This window comes from Rhipicephalus microplus, unplaced genomic scaffold, assembly GCF_043290135.1.
Source record: "Rhipicephalus microplus isolate Deutch F79 unplaced genomic scaffold, USDA_Rmic scaffold_15, whole genome shotgun sequence".
NCBI classification, from domain to species: Eukaryota; Metazoa; Arthropoda; class Arachnida; order Ixodida; family Ixodidae; genus Rhipicephalus; species Rhipicephalus microplus.
Window position 1 is genome coordinate 8,720,407 of NW_027464588.1, and position 19,984 is coordinate 8,740,390.

The 19,984-nt window shown below is 43.5% G+C and overlaps 1 protein-coding gene across 1 annotated transcript in view; it reads right to left on the bottom strand.

The window, feature by feature from the left end:
- LOC142784755 (uncharacterized) overlaps positions 1 to 9,685 on the bottom strand; it is a 53,253-nt gene extending 43,568 nt beyond the window's left edge. The window contains exon 1 of the mRNA XM_075883254.1: positions 8,205 to 9,685. Within this exon, the coding sequence (XP_075739369.1) occupies positions 8,205 to 8,355 (151 nt within the window). The 5' untranslated portion in view covers positions 8,356 to 9,685. The remainder of the gene's footprint in view (positions 1 to 8,204) is intronic.
- Positions 9,686 to 19,984: the final 10,299 nt, after the last annotated feature.

Consider the following 19,984-nt stretch of genomic DNA (forward strand, 5'->3'; position numbering starts at 1 on the left):
CAACAAAATCTGCAGAGCACCACAAGCCACCAATCGTTACCGTTGTCTGCAATCTTGCAGCGCTCTCATTACCTGTCGACATAGCGACATCTGTGCGAAGTATTGTATTTTTCTGAAAATCGGAAGGTGATAAACCTCTCTACAGTCCAGGAACTAGGCTCCATGCCTTATTTTGGAAGCAGACCTCTTCTGAAGGGCTTGAATGCTGAGTCTCCAAATTTAATTAGGCTTCAGCGGGCGGAGAGGACTACGTACACATTAGCACGTGACACGACTCGTTTTATCTTATGAGAGATTTTGTGTATCTATGGCACCACAGCTGTCCTGTTTCGTGCAGGATCAACGCTGGAACTGCGACCTCGATGAGCGCATCTTTTGTGCAATTGCTTGCACATGTTTTCTTAAAATAAGAATGACGAAAGGTAGTACTTCTCTGTGGATTACATTTGGGTGCCGCGTATGAGCGTATATTCGTCATTCGGGGGAAATAAACATATTTGCGGAAAGTTAGCGCACTTGCTATGTTCTCCGTTTTCGTCCGTCGTTGTGTTTCTCTGCATAAAATTGGGCTGTGGCAGTGTAGAGGCGTTTACCGTGATATTTTCATTAGATCGTTGTTTGAAAGTTGAAAGTTGACAACAACGTGTAAAGTGCGAAGCACGAACAGGCGATGCAATGACAGCGTGACATACGAGGGCTGGTGCACCGAGTGGCGTCGCCAAAAAATTGTGGTGACGTGTGGCCTCTCTCGTGGGACAGAGAGGATTCGTACTCTGTGCAACGCTTATTCAGGAACCTAAAGAAGTTCTTCATTTTCCAGCTTTCTTTGTCGACGCAGCTTTCCGGCGAGATGATAGCCTGCTTTCTATACAGAATGTTGGTGGCTAAAAACATAGTTATTTTCTTAATGTGCCACATTCACCGCCGTATACCGAAAACATCGCTGTCGTCAGAGACATATCTAGCCTGCAATTTGGATGAAATATATGCGCGAAAATTCCATGTCATCTCTACGAAGTGAATGCTGATGAGTGGGGCGAAGCTCCAACGCTTATCGATAAGATCGTGAAACATTCGCCCTACACATCATTTAAAGACGTTGCACGTTGTAATAGGGTGACTATGTGTATACAATTTTTATTATTTAAACGTCGATGAGGATATATACAGAAGAGGAGTATGTAAGACGACATTATGATGTGTTTATTATCGAGCCACAAGCGGTCGCATATCTTGCAAATATGGCAGAGTGAGTGGTCTCGGAAGTCGCGCATGAAGCACGCGTCGGCGGCTCTAGACTGGTAACGACTCCTTCAGGCGCTTGGCTGCTGCATCCCGCGCCCATTCCGCTACCATTTTCGCTTGCCGCCGCTTTCCTCTGTCATCGGCCTCGCGAGCTCTCAGTTGAGGTCCGCTTCCCGTACCTTACGTGGCGCCTCTGCTTCACTGGCTCTCAGAGCCAGGTGGACTCGCGGATGCATCCTCTTGGATTGGGTCTTCCGGGATCTCTCCGCAGAGTATTTGCGGTGAGCAGGCGTTACTCCTGTCTTGGAAACCCATGGCGCTCATTCGCCTCTGGGGTGATGAATAGCTAACGCGTACTCCGTGTGTGCAGTGGAGTGTGCGGAGCCGGGGAGTGCGAGTTTGCGCCGCGCCGCATAGAGAAAGGAAAACGAAAGAGAGGCCTCGCAATGCGAGCTACCCAGCTCAATGTGTGGCGGCCGTCACTTGCTTTTCCAGGGGAGCTGTGGAATTAGTTGGGCATGCCGCCGTCTTATGTCGTCTGCAGCACCACGCGTATGACCGCGCTGTTCATAGTGGCTGGATTACTAAATGTGCATTTTTGTGCAGCTATTGTACTTCAAGGTTGATGCAATGTGTGAGAAGCCTACAGTGAGCCTTGGTCTTCACGATTGCGAGCTTAGATTATATCGCTTGAGGTCGAAAGCGGTTTCCGAAATAGCTTGTGCCCATCTCTTCGAAAATTGTTGGCGCCACAGTCTTGTTTTATTTCGGAACTGTGTTGTTGCGTGCCTCAAAAAAGGAAGTGTAGGATTCCTAGACGAGAAAGGCAGCGTCTACGGCTCCTAACGCGAGAGGTGGGGATGAGTCGTTCTTGTATATGACGATCAAAACTATCGGAAAATCAATATTTGTGGCCCACTGTTCTCTAGCGACGGCTAGAGGAGCTTAGCCCATAAAGTTTAATGCATGGTGTCTTAATAATGGTTATGTTTCAAGTACTAACGTGGTTAATGAAATACTTTGTCCGCAAATATCACAAACGCACGACATTTGGGGACTCTCTCGCTGGATTCCGTGCCGACCGGTTGTGCTCCCGCGATCTCCGACGACAGGGCAGCTCTGGCCGACTGGCTCGCCTTACGCCATCTCCTGACGTCGACAAGAACTCTCGCTAAATGGTGCCGCGTCCTCGGACTTCTGTGACCATGTTCATCTTTCTTATTTTCTCTTTGCTTCTGGGTGTCGCTCTCCCTGCACAATGCTCTCTCCTTCCTCCTATCTACATCTCTATACCTTTTAATTCTATCCTTTTAATTTCTCCTTACCCCCTTTCCTTGCGAGCAACTGTTGAGGTTTCGCACATGATGCAGACAGTTACGGGGCTCACTTTTATTTTCTTTTCTCTCTTTTAAAAATCACTTACACAATTTGTGCGTTCCTTTACTCTGTGTTTGTGATATTTGCAGCCAAATAATGGCATGAAGCAGGTGGCAATGAGGCCACCAATCAGTCTAGTAACGTGGTGTTGCATCATTTCTCGCTTGGCTTACTAGTTCTACATCAACTACGAGCTCCATTTCCTCCTTAGCGAAAAGGAGTACTTTGTGATTCCACCTTATGAAGTATCATATATGTCTCTACAGTGAAACAAGAAAACTTGCCTGTATTGTTTTACAGCAGAAAAATCTTACCTTCCAGTTCACGCTGCGAAGGCTATTCGCCGCACAAGCTCTGGTATCATCTGATCCTATGGACCTATTTAACGTAAATAAGAACGTTATAGCAATCAACTGTAAGGAAAAAAATTGGAGGTAAGTAAATAATGTCCACTTCGTCATACCTTTGCATTGTTGAAAGCATATTGAGCCTTAATTTCCGAAAATTTCCTTCCGCACACCGGTGCACTTAACAAAAATTTTCGACAATGAACACAAATCAACTGCTTCAACTCGCCGTCTTCCTGCCACAATGATGACTTTTTCTGACCTCATCTTTAAAGTTGCACCACATTTCAAGTACGATTGTGTAATGGGGTTCCTGCTTGCTTCGTATGCTACAAACGTGGTGTCGTGGCATTCTACGAACGCACCTCATCGTCTATAACGCTAATTCAATACTTGGTCTATCCTTTTATTTCAAAAACGACTCTACCACCCGGGTGCAATTTCAATTGAACAATGAGCCCTGAGTAGGGGATCGTTTCAGCGTGAAAACAGGCCTCAAGTCGTCATTCGAGCCAACGTTCTTGCGCATTTCAGACAGTTTCGTCCTCAAATGAGTTCGCTGTGAGAAAGCTGTGCCTGTCTTCAATCGGGGAGACAGGAGCTTTTGACAGCGTACGTGCGGTCGCATTGAGCCACGGACTGGCGCGTCTTCTTTCTACTGAGTCACCACAGTGATCAACGAAGGTTCTTTCGGTGCCCGTGTCGCATTCTTTCCCGCTACAGTAAGTGCCGCAAATGCCTTGGCGAGAGCAGGATGCCGGAGACTTGTTTTCGGCAAGGCGGCGTACACTGTGGCGCTATCAGACTCTGGTTTTAATTAAAGGTGGTCGCAAAGAGCCTCCGTGCGTGTGGTGTTCATTAGCCGCGCCGAGACAGTTTACATCAGAAGAAAAAGAAAATTTGTTTGTTCTCACAAAAAGGAGGAGGAGATTTCCCCGAAGTTGCCAAAACTCAAAAGGCAAGAGTATAAAACCGCTTCGAAGAGATAGAAATAGAAAAAAATCTGTGTACTTGAGTTCTTGAGGCAGGTCATTAGAGGCTAAAGGCTAAGCTTTTCTTCCTTGAATTCGAACATCCGAGTCTACATTAAAATAACTGGGAAGGCCGCATGTGTTGTCCCTTTGTGAGTTTGTTCAGCAATGACGTACTCAGCTCTGCCGTTGGTGCATTAGTGTACTCTTTCCTAAACGATAACAACGATGCGATGGTACACTTACGAAAACTACGTACAAATGCAGTGATAGATATATAATTCGTGCATGCGAGAAAGCATGGCGCCATAAAATCTTATATGTTGAGTTGAGCGTTACTCACTGTAGGACGTCTTGGATGAATCTGAAAGAGCTGGAAAATCTTCACGTGTTCATGGCAATTTGTGAAATGCCATCAAATCATATAAATCAAACGCTTATATGAAAATCAGGCTCTCTGGAGACTTTAGTTGTGGTAAATATAAATATTTTTGTCTTGAGCACAGGTCTAAACAACGTGTGTGACTGTAACAAGACCTTTATTACCGGCATCGCAATGGCGAAGACCAAAAATGTACTTCAAAGGCCACAGGGTGCAATACTTTGGCGAATGATGATGATGCCATTGGCTTCGTATTTCAGCAGTAGTTGTTGTCTCGGTTAACGCAAACGTATTTTCCGTAGATGGAAGCAACTCCGCACAAAAAACAAAAATGATGAAAATAACTATGGATCGCTATCTATAATGCATAGCGAGTCAATATTCTCTTGACTTGAAGAGATAAGCCATGACATTTATTGTAATGACAATTCAAAATATGTGACATTAGTTTGAAGAACAAAATTATCGAGGGGTGATAATACTTTCATCCTCCTGAAGATTTCGCTGCAGCGCTTGCATACCGCCCTTAATTACGCATCATCTACTGGTTAGGTTCGCGCTATGAAAAGTATGATGAATATATATATATATATATATATATATATATATATATATATATATATATATATATATATATATATATATATATATATACACAACTGCTTGCATGCATCAGTCAGAAGGCTGCACCAAGTCAATAAATCAATTTATTTGTTTTCTGTTTCGGCCTGTTTATCCTATACTTCTTCATGCGCGCGAGTTTATATCGGAAGGATAGGGCTGGGAGGTAGAGAGTGATCGGTAAGCACCGTCTATAAGTCTACATCGCTTGCAATGCGTATGTGCACTGCAGCTGACAGGCGAAATACTTTGTATTGAAACATAAAACAATAGATTAACGTATAAGTCTTCCCATACGAAAAAAACGCTGTTTTGAGAACATAAGAAAGCCCGTCATAGTGGGGAACTTTAAGCTAAAATGACTTGGTTTTGGCAAGGAATCGCTGGCGGCGTACTTATCTGCTTGTGAGCTGCTGCAAAGAGTTGGAATCCCGAAGACGCCCTCGAAAAAGTGGCATTCCCGGAAGCCACTTTTTACATACGGCGCATTAGACGTTTGTTTAATTATATATTTTGTTATTCCACTGTCACATAATTCTGGACAAGGTATGACATGTAAAAAATATTTTCTCTCATCCCCGCTTGCATCAAATAATGTCAATAACAAGCGTCGACCCTGGAGCTCGATAGATTTACGAAACAAGTAGTGGCAACAGGAAACATTTCGTCAAAACAGGCCTTCCTGTGCATCTCACTGGAAATGCGGCTATGGTTTCGCATTACATCATTATAAATGGTTCTTTGAGCACGCAGAGCTCTGTGTTGATCACAGTAAGTTGAAGAAGTGGATGCTTGCGCTTCTGTAAGTAACAAGTTCCGCACAATGAGGCTTTGGCTCTTACACACAGACACACAAAGACCGCGGCTACTGCAAATCATTATCACGAATAATGCTGATTTTTATACGGAATCAGTAAACCCTTATATGGAAGGACGAAATCCAGATATATAGCCACCATTCACGCATGTCACAGCCCTGGTAAGTCAACATATGACACCTAGACCTTGTTCAGTAAGTGGCTGCCTTTAGCAATTTTTCAATTGTGAATCTATCTATCTATCTATCTATCTATCTATCTATCTATCTATCTATCTATCTATCAATCTATCTATGTATCTATCTATCTATCTATCTACCTACCTATCAATATCTATCTATCTATGCGCTTACGTTTGGGTGCTCTCCTGGTCACCCCCTTAACTTGGCGCGTCGTTAAACACTTCCCGCCAGACAGTGGCACATACCCACGGGCAGGTATGTGCCGTACGCGGGTATGTGCAATGGGTGACTTATGCTTAGTATCTACCCAGGAACGAAGATATCACACATGGGCAATGTTAAGGCGCAAGCGTTCAGAAATACCTGACATCGGTAGCGTGTACCCGACGAATGCAAAGAATAAATGTCACGGTCCTAGCTGAAATCAAACCCAAGCAGTCTGCGTGGTAATGAGGCATTTTACCACAGAGCTGTGCCAGGTCTCGGAAATACTTTTGAAATAGACGCTGATCTTCATGAAACGTCAATAGTGATTTCAGTGCTGCCAACCCAATTCTGTAGACATCACATATGTACTCCTTTAATGCAGCCGTTACGTCGGATTAACGTGAATTGTGGTTAGTTGTCATGCGCTGAAGTTCACTTATGTAGCTGCGTCCAGGCCTATAGCATCCTCGGGAGTGTAGGCGCTTCATGTCAGCTTCTGGTGTTGCTAATGTTCTAGTTGGAATCGTTGCGCAAGTACAAACAACTGGTCACATAAACATCTGCAACTCTTCAACATATACCTGTGATTGAAACATATTTACATATATTTAGCGTCATTTTATGACGCGTCGCACAATGAAAAATTTCCAACACCTTCACTTTCGCTCTGCATGCTTAGCATAACGGCGATTCTCAGGTACGTGAAATACGCCGAATTTCATTCTGGCGGTGAGTTTTATTACTAAATACCCAAGCAAACCTTGTGATAATGTACAGCTTGCCTCTTTATTGTGTAGAGCACTTTACGTATTGTGTATGTCTGCTTAACTTAACTCTCTTTTGAGATGGTTAAATGCTGGCGCACAGCATCACTGATTCACAGTTAATGTTTAATCTTCATATTTTACATAAGTCAACCTATTTCACAAAGTGGTTACTAAATCCCGGTGTACAAAGAGAGTATTTTGATATTTAGCAGGACAAAACCTTTTTTTCCGTCATCTGCTGCAAGCCACTACTCTTATTGAACTGCATTATAAAGGGGTCATCAGAAAGTTAAATTCACTTCATGAAGTCAAACTTTATGCCACCGTTCTCTCATCGCATACCGCAGAAAGGAAAGAATTTCGGATTTTGCGAGTAATCATTTGTCTCATTGTGGCTTTCAGTGTACATCAAGCAATGCGGAACATTTTAGTTTAAACGTTTACACGTGAACTGACTTTTTCTTTCTGAACTTGTGATAGGACACTTGTGTGTGTATATAACGTGTTTGAACTGCCATGTTCTTTCACAGCCTATGCCCTACTGTATTGAAGTTGGAGTCTTTATTTCTTACCACATATTTTGTCTTTTAAGCGAGAAGGAGTAGCCGGTGCCACTATATAAGCACGATTTCAATAATAAAAGAAGGAAGAGTCATAAAAGACAATTGCTTCGAAGCAGCTTGTTGTCATTCCTTAGCCACTAAGAATCGCGCCATTCACTCTGTCTATATATGATTGTCGTATCGCGGAAAAGTTCAAATACTTAAAAGATAAGTTCTGCAGGATCTACAGCTGCGAATATTACAGGTTAACGCTCATCATCTCACGCAATTAGTGCATTGAGAGCATTTTTTTCGTCCCGCGTCAGGGCACTGCCTCTATTGATGACTATTCTGAACCGACAGTATCTTAGGCTATCTAAAACTGTGTGATCACAATTTTTTGTATACTAGCAAGCGGTCAAGTGTAATAAATTGGTATATTTATTCTTCGCTACTTCACATCAATTGTACCATTTATAGTTTGTTTTTTTACATAAAGACCCCCCGCTACCTTCCGCACTTCATCAATTTGATGTTCTTTACTGAACTTTGTCATCGGTTCGATGCATTTGTACTGTTGTATATGTATGACAAATCATCTAGTCCCGCTGATAAGCAGAGAGTCGATAGTGACTCCACTAACAACTTTTCCTACATCCTGTTACTAGCAGAAAGAGGAAAATGACGAAAACATTACCAGACAATGGAGAACGCAAAGCGTGCTTTGTCAAAGCAACCAACTCACCGATTCGGATGACATCGAGTAGCGCAGCGCTCGTGTAGCTTCCTTTTGCGAGTATGGTAGCTAAGGCCGCGATGAAAAATGGCAGGCGCTGCCACTGCCGCTCACTCGGGGCCACTAACCGTCCCACGTCACGTCGATGAAGCCGAGCCATGCGTCCGTCGCCGTGTCCCGCGTATCAGCGTGATGGACAGGTCCTTAGAAGTATCGTGCAGGTCCTCATCACCACCCACAGCTTAGCGCACGTTGATACACAACGATGAAAGACGAGACTCGAATATCATGAGCGAGCTTAGTATGTGTGAGAAAAAGCGCTGCAAAAATGATTTTCATTCGCTGTACCGTAGTCGAGATCCTGTGCTTGAACTTCCCAGATGACAGAGAAATATCAGCGAGATCAAAGGACCCACCACTGTGCAAAGGCAGGCGTTCTAGATTAAAATGCTTCCCAAAGGAACACATTCACGTTTTCAACAGTTGCCTTCTTTAGGATTGAAGATAAAGACGTGCTCATCTTTTTTGTTGTTACCGAGTACTGAAAGCTAAACGAAAATCAGCGTTGATCTCTATCCTAACAACCATGTCTTTGATGTAGAATATGTAGTCTGCTCCAAAAAAACTTGCTCAGTTATTATTTTATGCTCTAAATTAGGAAATTTACACATAAAGCTTTTAATTGTTCGAAATACCAAGGATGTTGTGACTTTGCGGCTCCATTTTTTATGCTTTGCAAATTTCTTTTTTCTACCTGCGCGACTTTTTTTTGGAAAGCAGAAGTATATCAAGAAAGAATCCCTGCAAGTTTCACTGACCGTGCTCTTCAAACATAAAGCAGGTCCGCTTGCTCTAAAGATGCTAGAAACTCAGAAATCAAAGTTGCCTTAAATGGAGGGAAAACTTCACACAGATACAGGGTAACATACGAATGTCCCTAGTCACCATTGCCCCTTGTGGCTTCCTGTCATGCTGTCTTCAGTAAATCAAATTACGCTTTGCTTCTTAACGGTTTAGGCGAAACCTATAAATTGCGATCTCTTAATATTACAGAGATGCACCACCGCTAACTTTCACACCACTGTCCCGTGCACTCACGAGCAAAAGCGTTCCACTTCTTGTCACCGTTGGTGACTGTTACAGCACGTGTTTCCAATCAATTGAGGTCAAACTGTCGCAAACTTCCTGAATTCATGTTGTTCTTGAGCGTCCTTGCAGAATACCTTCTGACGGAGTAACGCTGTTCGGGATAGATGGACGATCCGATATGCTTGCTATCGTGAGCGAATCCAGTTGGAAGAGACAGCGACCACGTAGCGCAACCCCTCCTGTTATTTCTCCATCTGTAATAACTGGCGACGACTGAACGACGTTTTCCCGACTTCTCACGCTCCCTTGTTTGCGCACCAACGACGTCCCGCGAATGCAGCCGCACGCCGACTAAGCGCTCCGCATCTCGTCGTTGCAGAGTGGGGTGTCGCGAGCACGCCTTTTTCGGGAAGAGTGAGGGACGGAAGGAGAGGTGTGAACAAGAAGAGGGAAGAGAGGTCTGTGAGCGCCACTTCGGGAGAAACCGATCTCGAAAGAGATAGGGATATGGATGGAAAGACGGAACGACAAGGGGGAAAGGTCACGGAATACCTTAATACGAAAAAAAAGAGCCACTAAAGGGCCTATGCTAGCTACGGTATCGCTTCGCTCGCACGCGTTTGCGCGTCACGCTTATGCGTGGTGCTTTCCGTGCCGCCACCTACAGAGTTCGCCGAAAACCTTCATGTCAGACGGTGTGAAACCCGCGGACTTCAAATCACCTCTCTAGCTCCCCATCATCTGTGAGCTTCGTAAAGGGATAGCTATCAAAGGCCGCTTATGTGGCCGCCATTATCTCCACACCTTTTGTATCTGTAAAACTGTACTGGTGCCAGTCTGAGAGCCCAGTGTTCCTCGCAATACGCATCCATGCGTCATGTCATCATTTTTGCAAGAAGCTGCACGTGAGCGTGTGTTTGTGCATAAGCGTGCACAAACGCTAAGTGGAGGTGGCCGCCCTCCTTAGTCCTTTTAAAAGTGGACGGGAGTGCCCGGTGATGAACCGAATTCCCACGCTTGTATGTATGTGGGCGCGTGTGCACGTGTGCGCGTGTGTCTGAGCACGCACGTGTCTGCTCGTGCATGTGTGAGCATGTGTGGGAGTGCGTGTGTGCGTGTGTTACTTCAATTGTAGTAGTAAATAGTTTGTACCAAGATGAATTGATGAAGAATTGGGGGACCCTTAAGCTTCGTCTTTAAGAGTTGAACACGATAGTGAAATCCGACCCCTAGTGCGACCTTCAACCATACTTATTTATAATAATATTATTAATAATATTATTATAATATTAAGTATGCACTTATTATTAGTGCATACTTATTATTTTTGTACACAAACACACACTTACACGCCCACGCATGCACACACACACACGCACACGCACACACACACAGATGCACACACACACACGCACACGCGCGCACACACACACGCACGCATGCACACAGCGTGTGCACGCAAGCGCGACGTATCTATAGTATTGCAGTGACTGTGCAGTGGCCACTTCTCTCTGCTAGGACGGTGCTCTGCTGTAGTGGAGACACGTTTTTCACAATTTCTTACATGTGGCACACAGACACACACACACACGCGTGCGCGCGTGAATGGTACATACAGGTTTTTGAGCTGAAACAAGAACCTCATGACCTCCAAGATACACACCACGCGCTCGCCATTTCGGAGGCCATAAGGAGTCTCAAAATGCCTCACAGAGGGCAGCACATTATCTTGGGTTTGCTGTTTCCTTGACCAACACTTCTGAAAAGGCATGATATGTTTTCCGCTAGATGGACATAAATGTTCATTTTTGTGGCTGTTTCAAAGTTATTGTGTGTTTTTAGTGGTGTGGCGATGGCTGCACTATCCTAGCGTTTTTGAACGTAGTTTGATAGCCTCCCAAATGCGCCTACAAATCGCAGAACGGGCTCGTTTTCGTCGTGACACCTGTCAAATAAAATGCAGCTAGGAGACTCTTTCCATCAATTACATAGCATTATGTAGTGCTTTTTTTTTCCTTAGGCAGCTGCAAGTAACATTATGGCTTTGTGGTAGGACACCTGCTTGCCACGTGAACGGCCCGGATTTCACCATCAATGAGTCCGAAAATTTTATTCTTGATTTATTTGCTTATTTCTTGATTTTTTGCTCACACCCATCGTAGCCGACACCGACCGCGGAATTTCTGCGACACTAGCTCTTTAACGCTGTGGCGTTAAAAAGCAATGGGGTATTTTACTTGCTGCGTCAAAGTGGGGCAAGCCGCCATGCTTGAACAAGCTTTCATCATCACCTGCGTCCCAAAACAACGTTTTGAAATAAAACTACACGACCCATTTTACGCTGTTTGCGAAGGAAAGAAAAGATATTGTAGCAATAGTTACAGAATCAACCGTATCATACTGAAAAAGCCCACATGTATGAGCATGTTAGAGGTGGGCTGATAATGAATATCGGTTATATAACGTGAAATATTGCGTCTTCCTAGACACATATCTCAATAGTTTGAGAAATACTGGAAACTCTCATATACTATAGTAAAGCACTCGATACCTCCGAAAACTAAATACTCAAAAATAATGTACTACCAAGGCACAATTTCTCGTGACGTTCTACGAGACATTAGAATGGCTGCACTTTCTGAAAGATTAAAAAAATAAACACTGAGAGATTGTGATGTTTTCAGCTGATAGTGTGTAAGAACTCGTTTCGCATAACTTAAGGAGGCAGCGTCACGGTCGGCACCATTGGTTCTGAGTGCAAAATCCCCGCCTTGTGCGGGCTTGAAGAGTCGCGAAAGAGGCAAATAAAAGAAATAATAAATATCTAGGGTTCAAGGGAGATTCAAACCCATGCCGTCTACGTGACAAGCAGGTGTTCTGCCATATAGCCACGTTATTGTGTGAAACTGCTTCCTGAGAAAAGCCCTACATTCGTGTAATGTAGTAGAACGAGACACTGGACACTTCATATATTACCGCATGAAATGTTGCGAGGTAAAAGTATATAAAAACACCAGGCGTCTAAACGTGTCAATTGCGCAACGGAAGAGTGTATTGAAAGCCCACCCATTACAAGGCGCTGAGACATATTTAATAAACATCAAGCGTGAAAGCATCAAACAAAGTAAGCAGTTGCAAAGGTTCGCATGTTGCCTTACGGAGGCGTAGTTTACCCTTTGGTGGTTGTTAAAAGTAAAGTTTGAGGACCCTTTGTATATTTCAAAGCGTACGGACATTTGGCTGGTTAAGTTGTGGCACTGAAACAGCTTTGGTGGTGCGACTGTTTATATGCGCCGCTGTGCGAACACGTGTTTGCTGAGAGATTTTGTGGGCGAGAGCCCACAGTTGACACCGTTCCCGAGCACGGATGGACAGACACGTGTGTGAGATATCAAAGGCTTTTGCCTTAAAATTATGGTGCTTGCAGTAGGAATTCTGGGATACCTTAAAACGGCTAATGCTACGCGCACCGAAACTTGTTTATTTGCTGGACGGTTGAGGCATGCGCAGAGAACCGAAGCGCATTTCGCTCTTGAAGGCCAAGCTGAAGCGTCCTCCAAGTTTTTTATTGAGCAGCGAGCGTTCGTGAAGGCATCACGCCTTATACTAAATAGCTTTTTCTGAAATCGAGCCACTTGTATAAGATTTAGCTCGTTCATTCCGTAGGAAGTATCGCGCACTGCACATCATGAACGACTCGGTCTGTTTTTCTACAACGTTGCATGTGCGCCGCATTAAATAACCTTTATTTTGAACAAAAATTCATGCATGTTTCAGTTAGTTGGTTAGGCTAGCGATGTTTTATTGAGAGGAAAATGTGAAAGTGTTTTTCACTCAGCTGTTTTGTTTAGTGAGTTAAATTTGTGCTGGACAAAATACAATTTTGTTGAATCGAAATTCAGACCAAGAATGGAAGCCCCAAAAAAATAATTGAAAACAACAAATTCAGTAGCGTACTTGGAGTTCTCTCAACAATGCAGTGTACATCCTAAATACAGGCTAGAAGTCGGTTTACCTGTGCCGACTGCACGTGTCGAGTTGTTGCGGAAAGTAAATGTCAATAGGCGGATTTCAAAAGAATTCTTCCTTTTAAATTGGAGACTACAGGTGGCTAAATGGTTCACAGCTCTTGCATATCAACGATGATCATGGAGGGCCCTTCGCTAAATGAACACTGCGCCTGCCAATGAACGTCAGGTATGAAGGGATAGCAGTAGGTGTCGTCATCACGCATGAAAGGCCTAGAAAACTATGATGAACTCTTGAAGGAAGAAACGTCAGAGCGTAGCTCAGGCCTTGCCCAACCAGTGGCTCTCGGCATACAGGCTTTTGAAAGACTACCCCATTTAGACCGATATAGGAAAGGCACCGCTACATAACTGGCTTCAATGGCTCGACGCCTCCGGTAGAAGTTCTCTGCAAATATCGACTCCAATATCTGTGTCCGCGCTTACTTCTAACTCCTTTTTCGAGAAAACGGGAGGATCAAAAGGGTGTAGGATTTCTGATAAACATGAAGCTTTTGTGCGGGAACAGGGATATTGAAGTACCCGCACCGGGAGAACGGGTCGAAGCGACAATGTTTGCTAAGTGTGTAATCAATATCGATTGAAAGACTCTCCTATTTACTAAACTGGCGAAAAGCGTGATATAAACGAGTGGAAAGGTTCTTTATAACGGGTTTACACTTTTTGATTGAATAGCAGTGTCGCAGCTTTTAAGGGCGTTACACGTGTTCGGCAGCATTAAAGTATGTCAAAATCATGCTGAAACATTATGGGTACTCTCAGTAAAACGTTGGAAGTGAGTAAGAACACTAGTTATCGAGAGGTGGAGAGAGAAGAGTGGCTGTTTTACGTGTATCTTGTGAGGTCTAGGTAGCCGTTTTGCCAAGAGTTCCTGCTTTATCTGAATATTTTCTCAATTATTTAATTGTTTGTTTCATCACTGCCTTCAAGCGCTCTGTCACACTTTATCAGATAAAAAAAATTGTGAATATCGTGAAAATAAAAAAACGGAAAGTAGTTTGCTTTTGTGATCACACGCTCACGCATTCGCTCGTACACACGCTCACACACACGCTCGTACATGCACTCACACACACACGCTCGAACACACATACATACACACTCACACACCCACGCTAACACACGCATGTCCACGACAAACGCTCACACACAGTCACAAATATGTGCACGCAAACACACACGCTCACAGACTCAAATATATACACTCACAAACATGCGCCCACACACGCATAAACACGAACACACTTCAGTCAAGTACTTGGCTTCGAACGCTGCGTCTTCAGTTTAACATTTGAGAATGAAACCAGGCTGCCTCTATAAAATTTTAAAAATAATAAAAAAACACTTATTGTTGGGCTAGTTGGTGATACATTATGGGCAGTACCAGCGCATAAACTCACGGGACGAAGAGAAGAGACACAAACAAGCACTGACTCTCAACTGAAGAATTTATTGAAAAATACAAGTTATCTGAACATATAAGATAAAAACGCACAGAACATGCGCAGAGGGCCAGCGAAGGATGGTGTTGACGTCATTAATAGTTTTGCGCTACACGTAACTACGCAGATGTCGCATATTCCATTCAAACAAGCATGCTACTGATTAAGATTTCATCTTTTTCATGTAAAGAAATTGATGTCTTACTAGCGCAGGACTCCCCTTCTTTTTTGATATACGATGCTTCCGCTAGTTATATTGTGATCTGATCGCTATGTTTGAAGAGCACTGTTGTTTCATTGAACAATGGCCTGATTTTAGCTTTTTGGATGAAGAGAAAGATTGATGTGATTAAGATATAACGAGTTCGATCCCCTGACTTCTGAAACACGAGCTCTTGTGTTTTTTTATGCTTGGACCGAAATTTTTGCAGTCACTGATTTCAATTTTCGGAATCACTTATTATTATAAATAAACAGTGAGGATAACGTGTCCTATGCTGAAAGCAGTCTGTCAGAGTGAATCGTTCCCGAAAAAAGACCTGTTCAGTAGTCGACTGAAAACATCTTTTGCTAGGGTGGCTTCACAGCAATGTCTATATGCTTTGTTTCTTGGTTGTCTGAACAGAACTACTTCATTTACAAAAAAAACATGAATATCTGCAAGTAACGCTTCGATCGAAGTCCAGAAATTCATCATGGACAGTTATTCACTGCCTGTTTCGCATCAAACAGATTTTCACAATGAACAACACCTGATGATTATCACAATTTCTTCCCTAAAAACTTCAAGTATTCGCATGGCTTTGTAGCAAGACAACTGCTTGCTATGCAGAAGGTTCAATTTCAATTCATAGCCGTGATAACTATTGTTTGCTCTCCTTATTTTTCTCTCAGAGAAGGCCTATTTTTTTGTTGAGAACTCACCAGACTACACTTAGATTTTAATTTGTGTGAAGCGAGTCTTTCTTAATTATTACCTAGTAAAAATCCGATTGCACCTTCTGTAAAGCTCGAGAGTAACTGCTAATTCTGTTCTAAATATTGAAGGCCACTAACTTGGGCTGCCTAATGTTCAACTTGTGGCCTTCTTTTTTTTTGCAACATTCGCCAACGGTGCCGTTTGCGAATGTTGCGAAATTGTACGCGTTTTCTTTCACAAAAGCATTCTATTGCTTCAAAGATCTGCTTTCATGAGTTGGATAATAAATTGATGACAAGAAAAAAAAGGTATAAAGGCAGGCACAGACTGTTAATCGTTTTTCCTGGCAGTTTCCCACGAAATCAAGTTAATGGTTTTACCGAACACTCCCTGTGCCAGCCCGCGAATTGTACAAAGCACATTGGGCACGGCACGCAAGGTATGATTCTTGGAAGATTACGTTCATGTGCGTCTAATCTATGCCCGCTACAAAAATATTAAGGGCGTGGAAGGCAGTGTTCATACGAATGCAGTACTTCAAAAGTGTTGGGAAAGTTACCTTACGGCACAAAATTTAGTGTTTTACAATCATTAGTCCGCTGATGCTACCGAGAGATAATAAATTTTTGAACAAGGATGTATTATGTGCGAGGGTTGTTTTAGGCTGATTAAAAAATTTAGGTGGCAGCAGCAAACCACATGCACCTGTCACTCACACAATGACAGAATAAAAAGAAGTCCGCCATTCTTTGTGCAGTTGCCAAGGATGACTCGAATGCGAGAGATACTTTCTTTTTTTATTTTAGGTAGATTGCAATGGTCTCATCGCCTCCCCTAAAGAATTCTGCACCTAACACGGTTTCAGACTACTTGAATTCACCAAAAACTAAGGTCAAGTGAGGACGTCAACATCAGTTTTCCCTCTAAGTAACGTCATAATGACGCAACGAACAAAGCGTGGGGTCTGCTGCATGGCTGCCCCACTGTTGAGAATCTCATTTTCTTTAAACAAAATTATGTCCGAAGGTCGACGAAAACGCCCACTGGCAAGAAGGGAAAGCTGGCACAAGTTTTTATCGGTAATAAACTCCTATGCAGATGTGGCTAAGGCCTGACACAAGGTAAATAGGATGCAAGGGGAAACAGCACACTCTCTCCCTCTAGTAAACACTGATGTCAACAACCTGGAAGATCAAGCAAACTTTCCGGGTGCACATATTTACCAGTGTCAATCTCTCAGCACTACTCTAACACGTTCAAAAATATCAGACAGCTATAGAAAGTCAAAAACTAGAAACAAAATGCGCCAAGAATAAGGCGAATTCAACGATGCAGTCAACAAAGCTTAACTGCTGCAATAAATCTACACTAGGCTCTGACTATGTTGTGTACCAAATGCTAAAGAACTTACCTGACGACACACAGAACACCCTCCCCTACCTGTGTAGAGCTGTATGGACTTCCGCTGAGATCCCGTCTATGTGAACAAAGGTCATTGTAATCGAAATATCGTTGATATCGCACAGTATCGGGTCTCCCCAATTTCGTCAAAATGCGATCGCCATGGCCGGGATCGAGCACTCGACCTTCGGGTCATTCACCCAGCGCCCTACGCACTGTTTCACGAAGGCGGACTAGGTCGTTTTTTGTTATTCTATGGAAAGCCATATAGTAACACATCCATAAGGCACTGTCAGCTTCTGTTGCGGCTGATGACAATCAAGAATTGCGATTGAGCCGTTTGTAACGGGTTGGAGGCATTGGGCTGCCGACTCGAATTGGGATTCGCACTGTGTGACTCCTGCATGCTACACTATTTTACTACCACGTTATCAAATGAATTCAAACGTGATTCTTTGCCTGAAATTAGGACTCTACGGGGTATTTTAAACACGACACCTGTATAGGCACCATGCCTACAAATTCATGGCTGAGGTGATGCTTTGACCGACATAATGGCTGTATGATAACAAAAAAAGGTTTGCCGTAACTGCACGGCCCCTTTGAAGCTATGCGGAAGTATGCTCAGAACACGTAACATTGTTGTTTATTGAAATGAGTGAGCGTAAGCGCTCGTGACAGATTTAAGGTGGAAGATAAGCATAACGGAAGAACATTTCACACAACACGCTGAATTTTCTGGTTTTCCCTCCACTCAGCGTTTCCGCTGTTAAGTTTTCTCGCTGCGTTTTCCGCTTTGCAAGGATTGCTGCTTCCGCCATAGCGTTTAAAGATTCATTACCATCAGCCTCAAGCTCTCGGGCTGCTGGCACTGCGCTTTAAGTTTTGTAGCACTACAGTGTACTTTTTTTCTGCCCCTGGCATAGACTTCGTAGCAAGAATATATATATTTTTTCTTAATGAACAACAACGCTTGGCGGTAGGTGAGTTTCTGTTGGGGCTCTCGTTTGAAATCTAAAGTCACGTAAAGAATTTCCGTTTCATAGAGTACTTAGCGACCAAAACGTTGGGAACGACATGAACGTAAAGGCAATCTTCTCATCAGGCTGCATATAGCTGCTAATGAACAACCTGCAGCACTACTTAGAAATCAGTTCCTAAAAATAAACTCGGCATTCTAATTATTGGAGCAGTTTGGAAACAAAATCTTGGAAAAATACTTTGGTCGAGGAAGTTATTTCCTGTTGTATACTGCACAATTGTAGGTACTTTGAACTTCCCTTTTAAGCTCTATTTCTCGATTCCGGCAAAACTATTTGCATAATATCGCGAGTTCTTCAACATTGAGCCATTTTTAACAAAAAAACTCATTATGCAATCACTCCATTTACATTATGGGACCTACCGGAGCTTCTTTCACTGCCTCCATTTTGGGGGCGAAGCGCCCTAAGCCGTGGGTCGTGCGTCCGCGATGTATGTAGCAGTAGTAGCAGTCATTGTCGTAGAAGCAGTAGGTACTACCTCCACTGCCGAGCTAAAAAAAGTGGCAGCACGCACCCTTTTGAATTGAGGAGGTAACCCATGCATACTAATCATCAATAGACGGATGGTTGTTTCTGATGAAACAACTTACAGCGACGAGTATTGATGACTTAATCTCCAATAAAATTTGCCTTGAATTTGATGCCTATTAAAAAAGAAGTGTAGGAGAAGGACGCGCATTGAGCACCATCTGGCCAGAAAAGGTTGACACGTTAAACTTGCTGGGTGTAACCATCTTGCTTTTAGCAAGGTTTAGCGAGGGTTGGGCCGCATCGCCATGGATTAGCGGCAGTGAAAGGTGGGAAGTAGACATTGATTGATTGATTGATTTGTGGGGTTTAACGTCCCAAAACCACCATATGAATATGACAGACGCCGTAGTGGGGGAGCTAGACACGAAGAGCAAGCCGTAAGACAGTGCGCGTGTGCCACTCCTCTAATCCGGCCGTGCCACCTTTCGTTTAGTCCTTATATTGTCCGCTGAATGGCGGTACGCCTCTATGATGAATATATGATGAAAAGATACGAGATGGCGGTACTTGGAGTGTTCACTAGATGGACGGACGGATGGACAGACGCACGGACGGACAGACAGACGCACAGACAGGCACACGGATGAATGGACGGACGGATGAACGCACAGACTAATGCAGGGACGGACGCATGAACACACAGATAGATGGAAGCACGGACGTACTTACGGGTGCTTCGCCCCACGCTTTATGCACTCCGTAGATATGCTTTTGTTGTTTGTTGAGGTAGAATGCTCGCGATGTCAAACTGGGCGCTGTCCTTTGAACGCATCATGAATTGTATGCGTGCTGTATTCCTATAACTCCCTAAAAACTAAGACAGAAAGAAAATATCTGTAGCATTAGTCCAAACAAATGGCGCTCCACGGCTTTTATCTCAGCGGGAAATGATTTCCGCATAGCGGGCGACCGTATATAGGCAGTATAGGTATGGATGCTGTGCTCAACGAGCCTCCCCACGCCCGATCATTTACAGCCCAGATGCATTACACACTAAACGACAATGACCTGAAATAACCTCAAAAACTGGGTAAACTATTTGTCCTATTGCGCACTACCTTTCCTGGTTTTTTTATACCACCTACTATCGAGGTATAAATTTAGTCTCGTGCTAACTGAGTTCTTGAACCTAGGGAGAGTAGTAATTATTTACCCCAGTGAGGTTTTGAGTGAGTATAAAGAGAGTAAATTTTTACTGCCTTTACAAGGTTTTTGAGGTGATTTCTGGGAGTTATTTCCGGTGGTAAAAAATAAAAATTGACGGGTGCATTCGCCCAGAGTCGACAAATTTATGAAATAGCAGACTTGATTAAATTTATTAAATGGCAGAATTGGT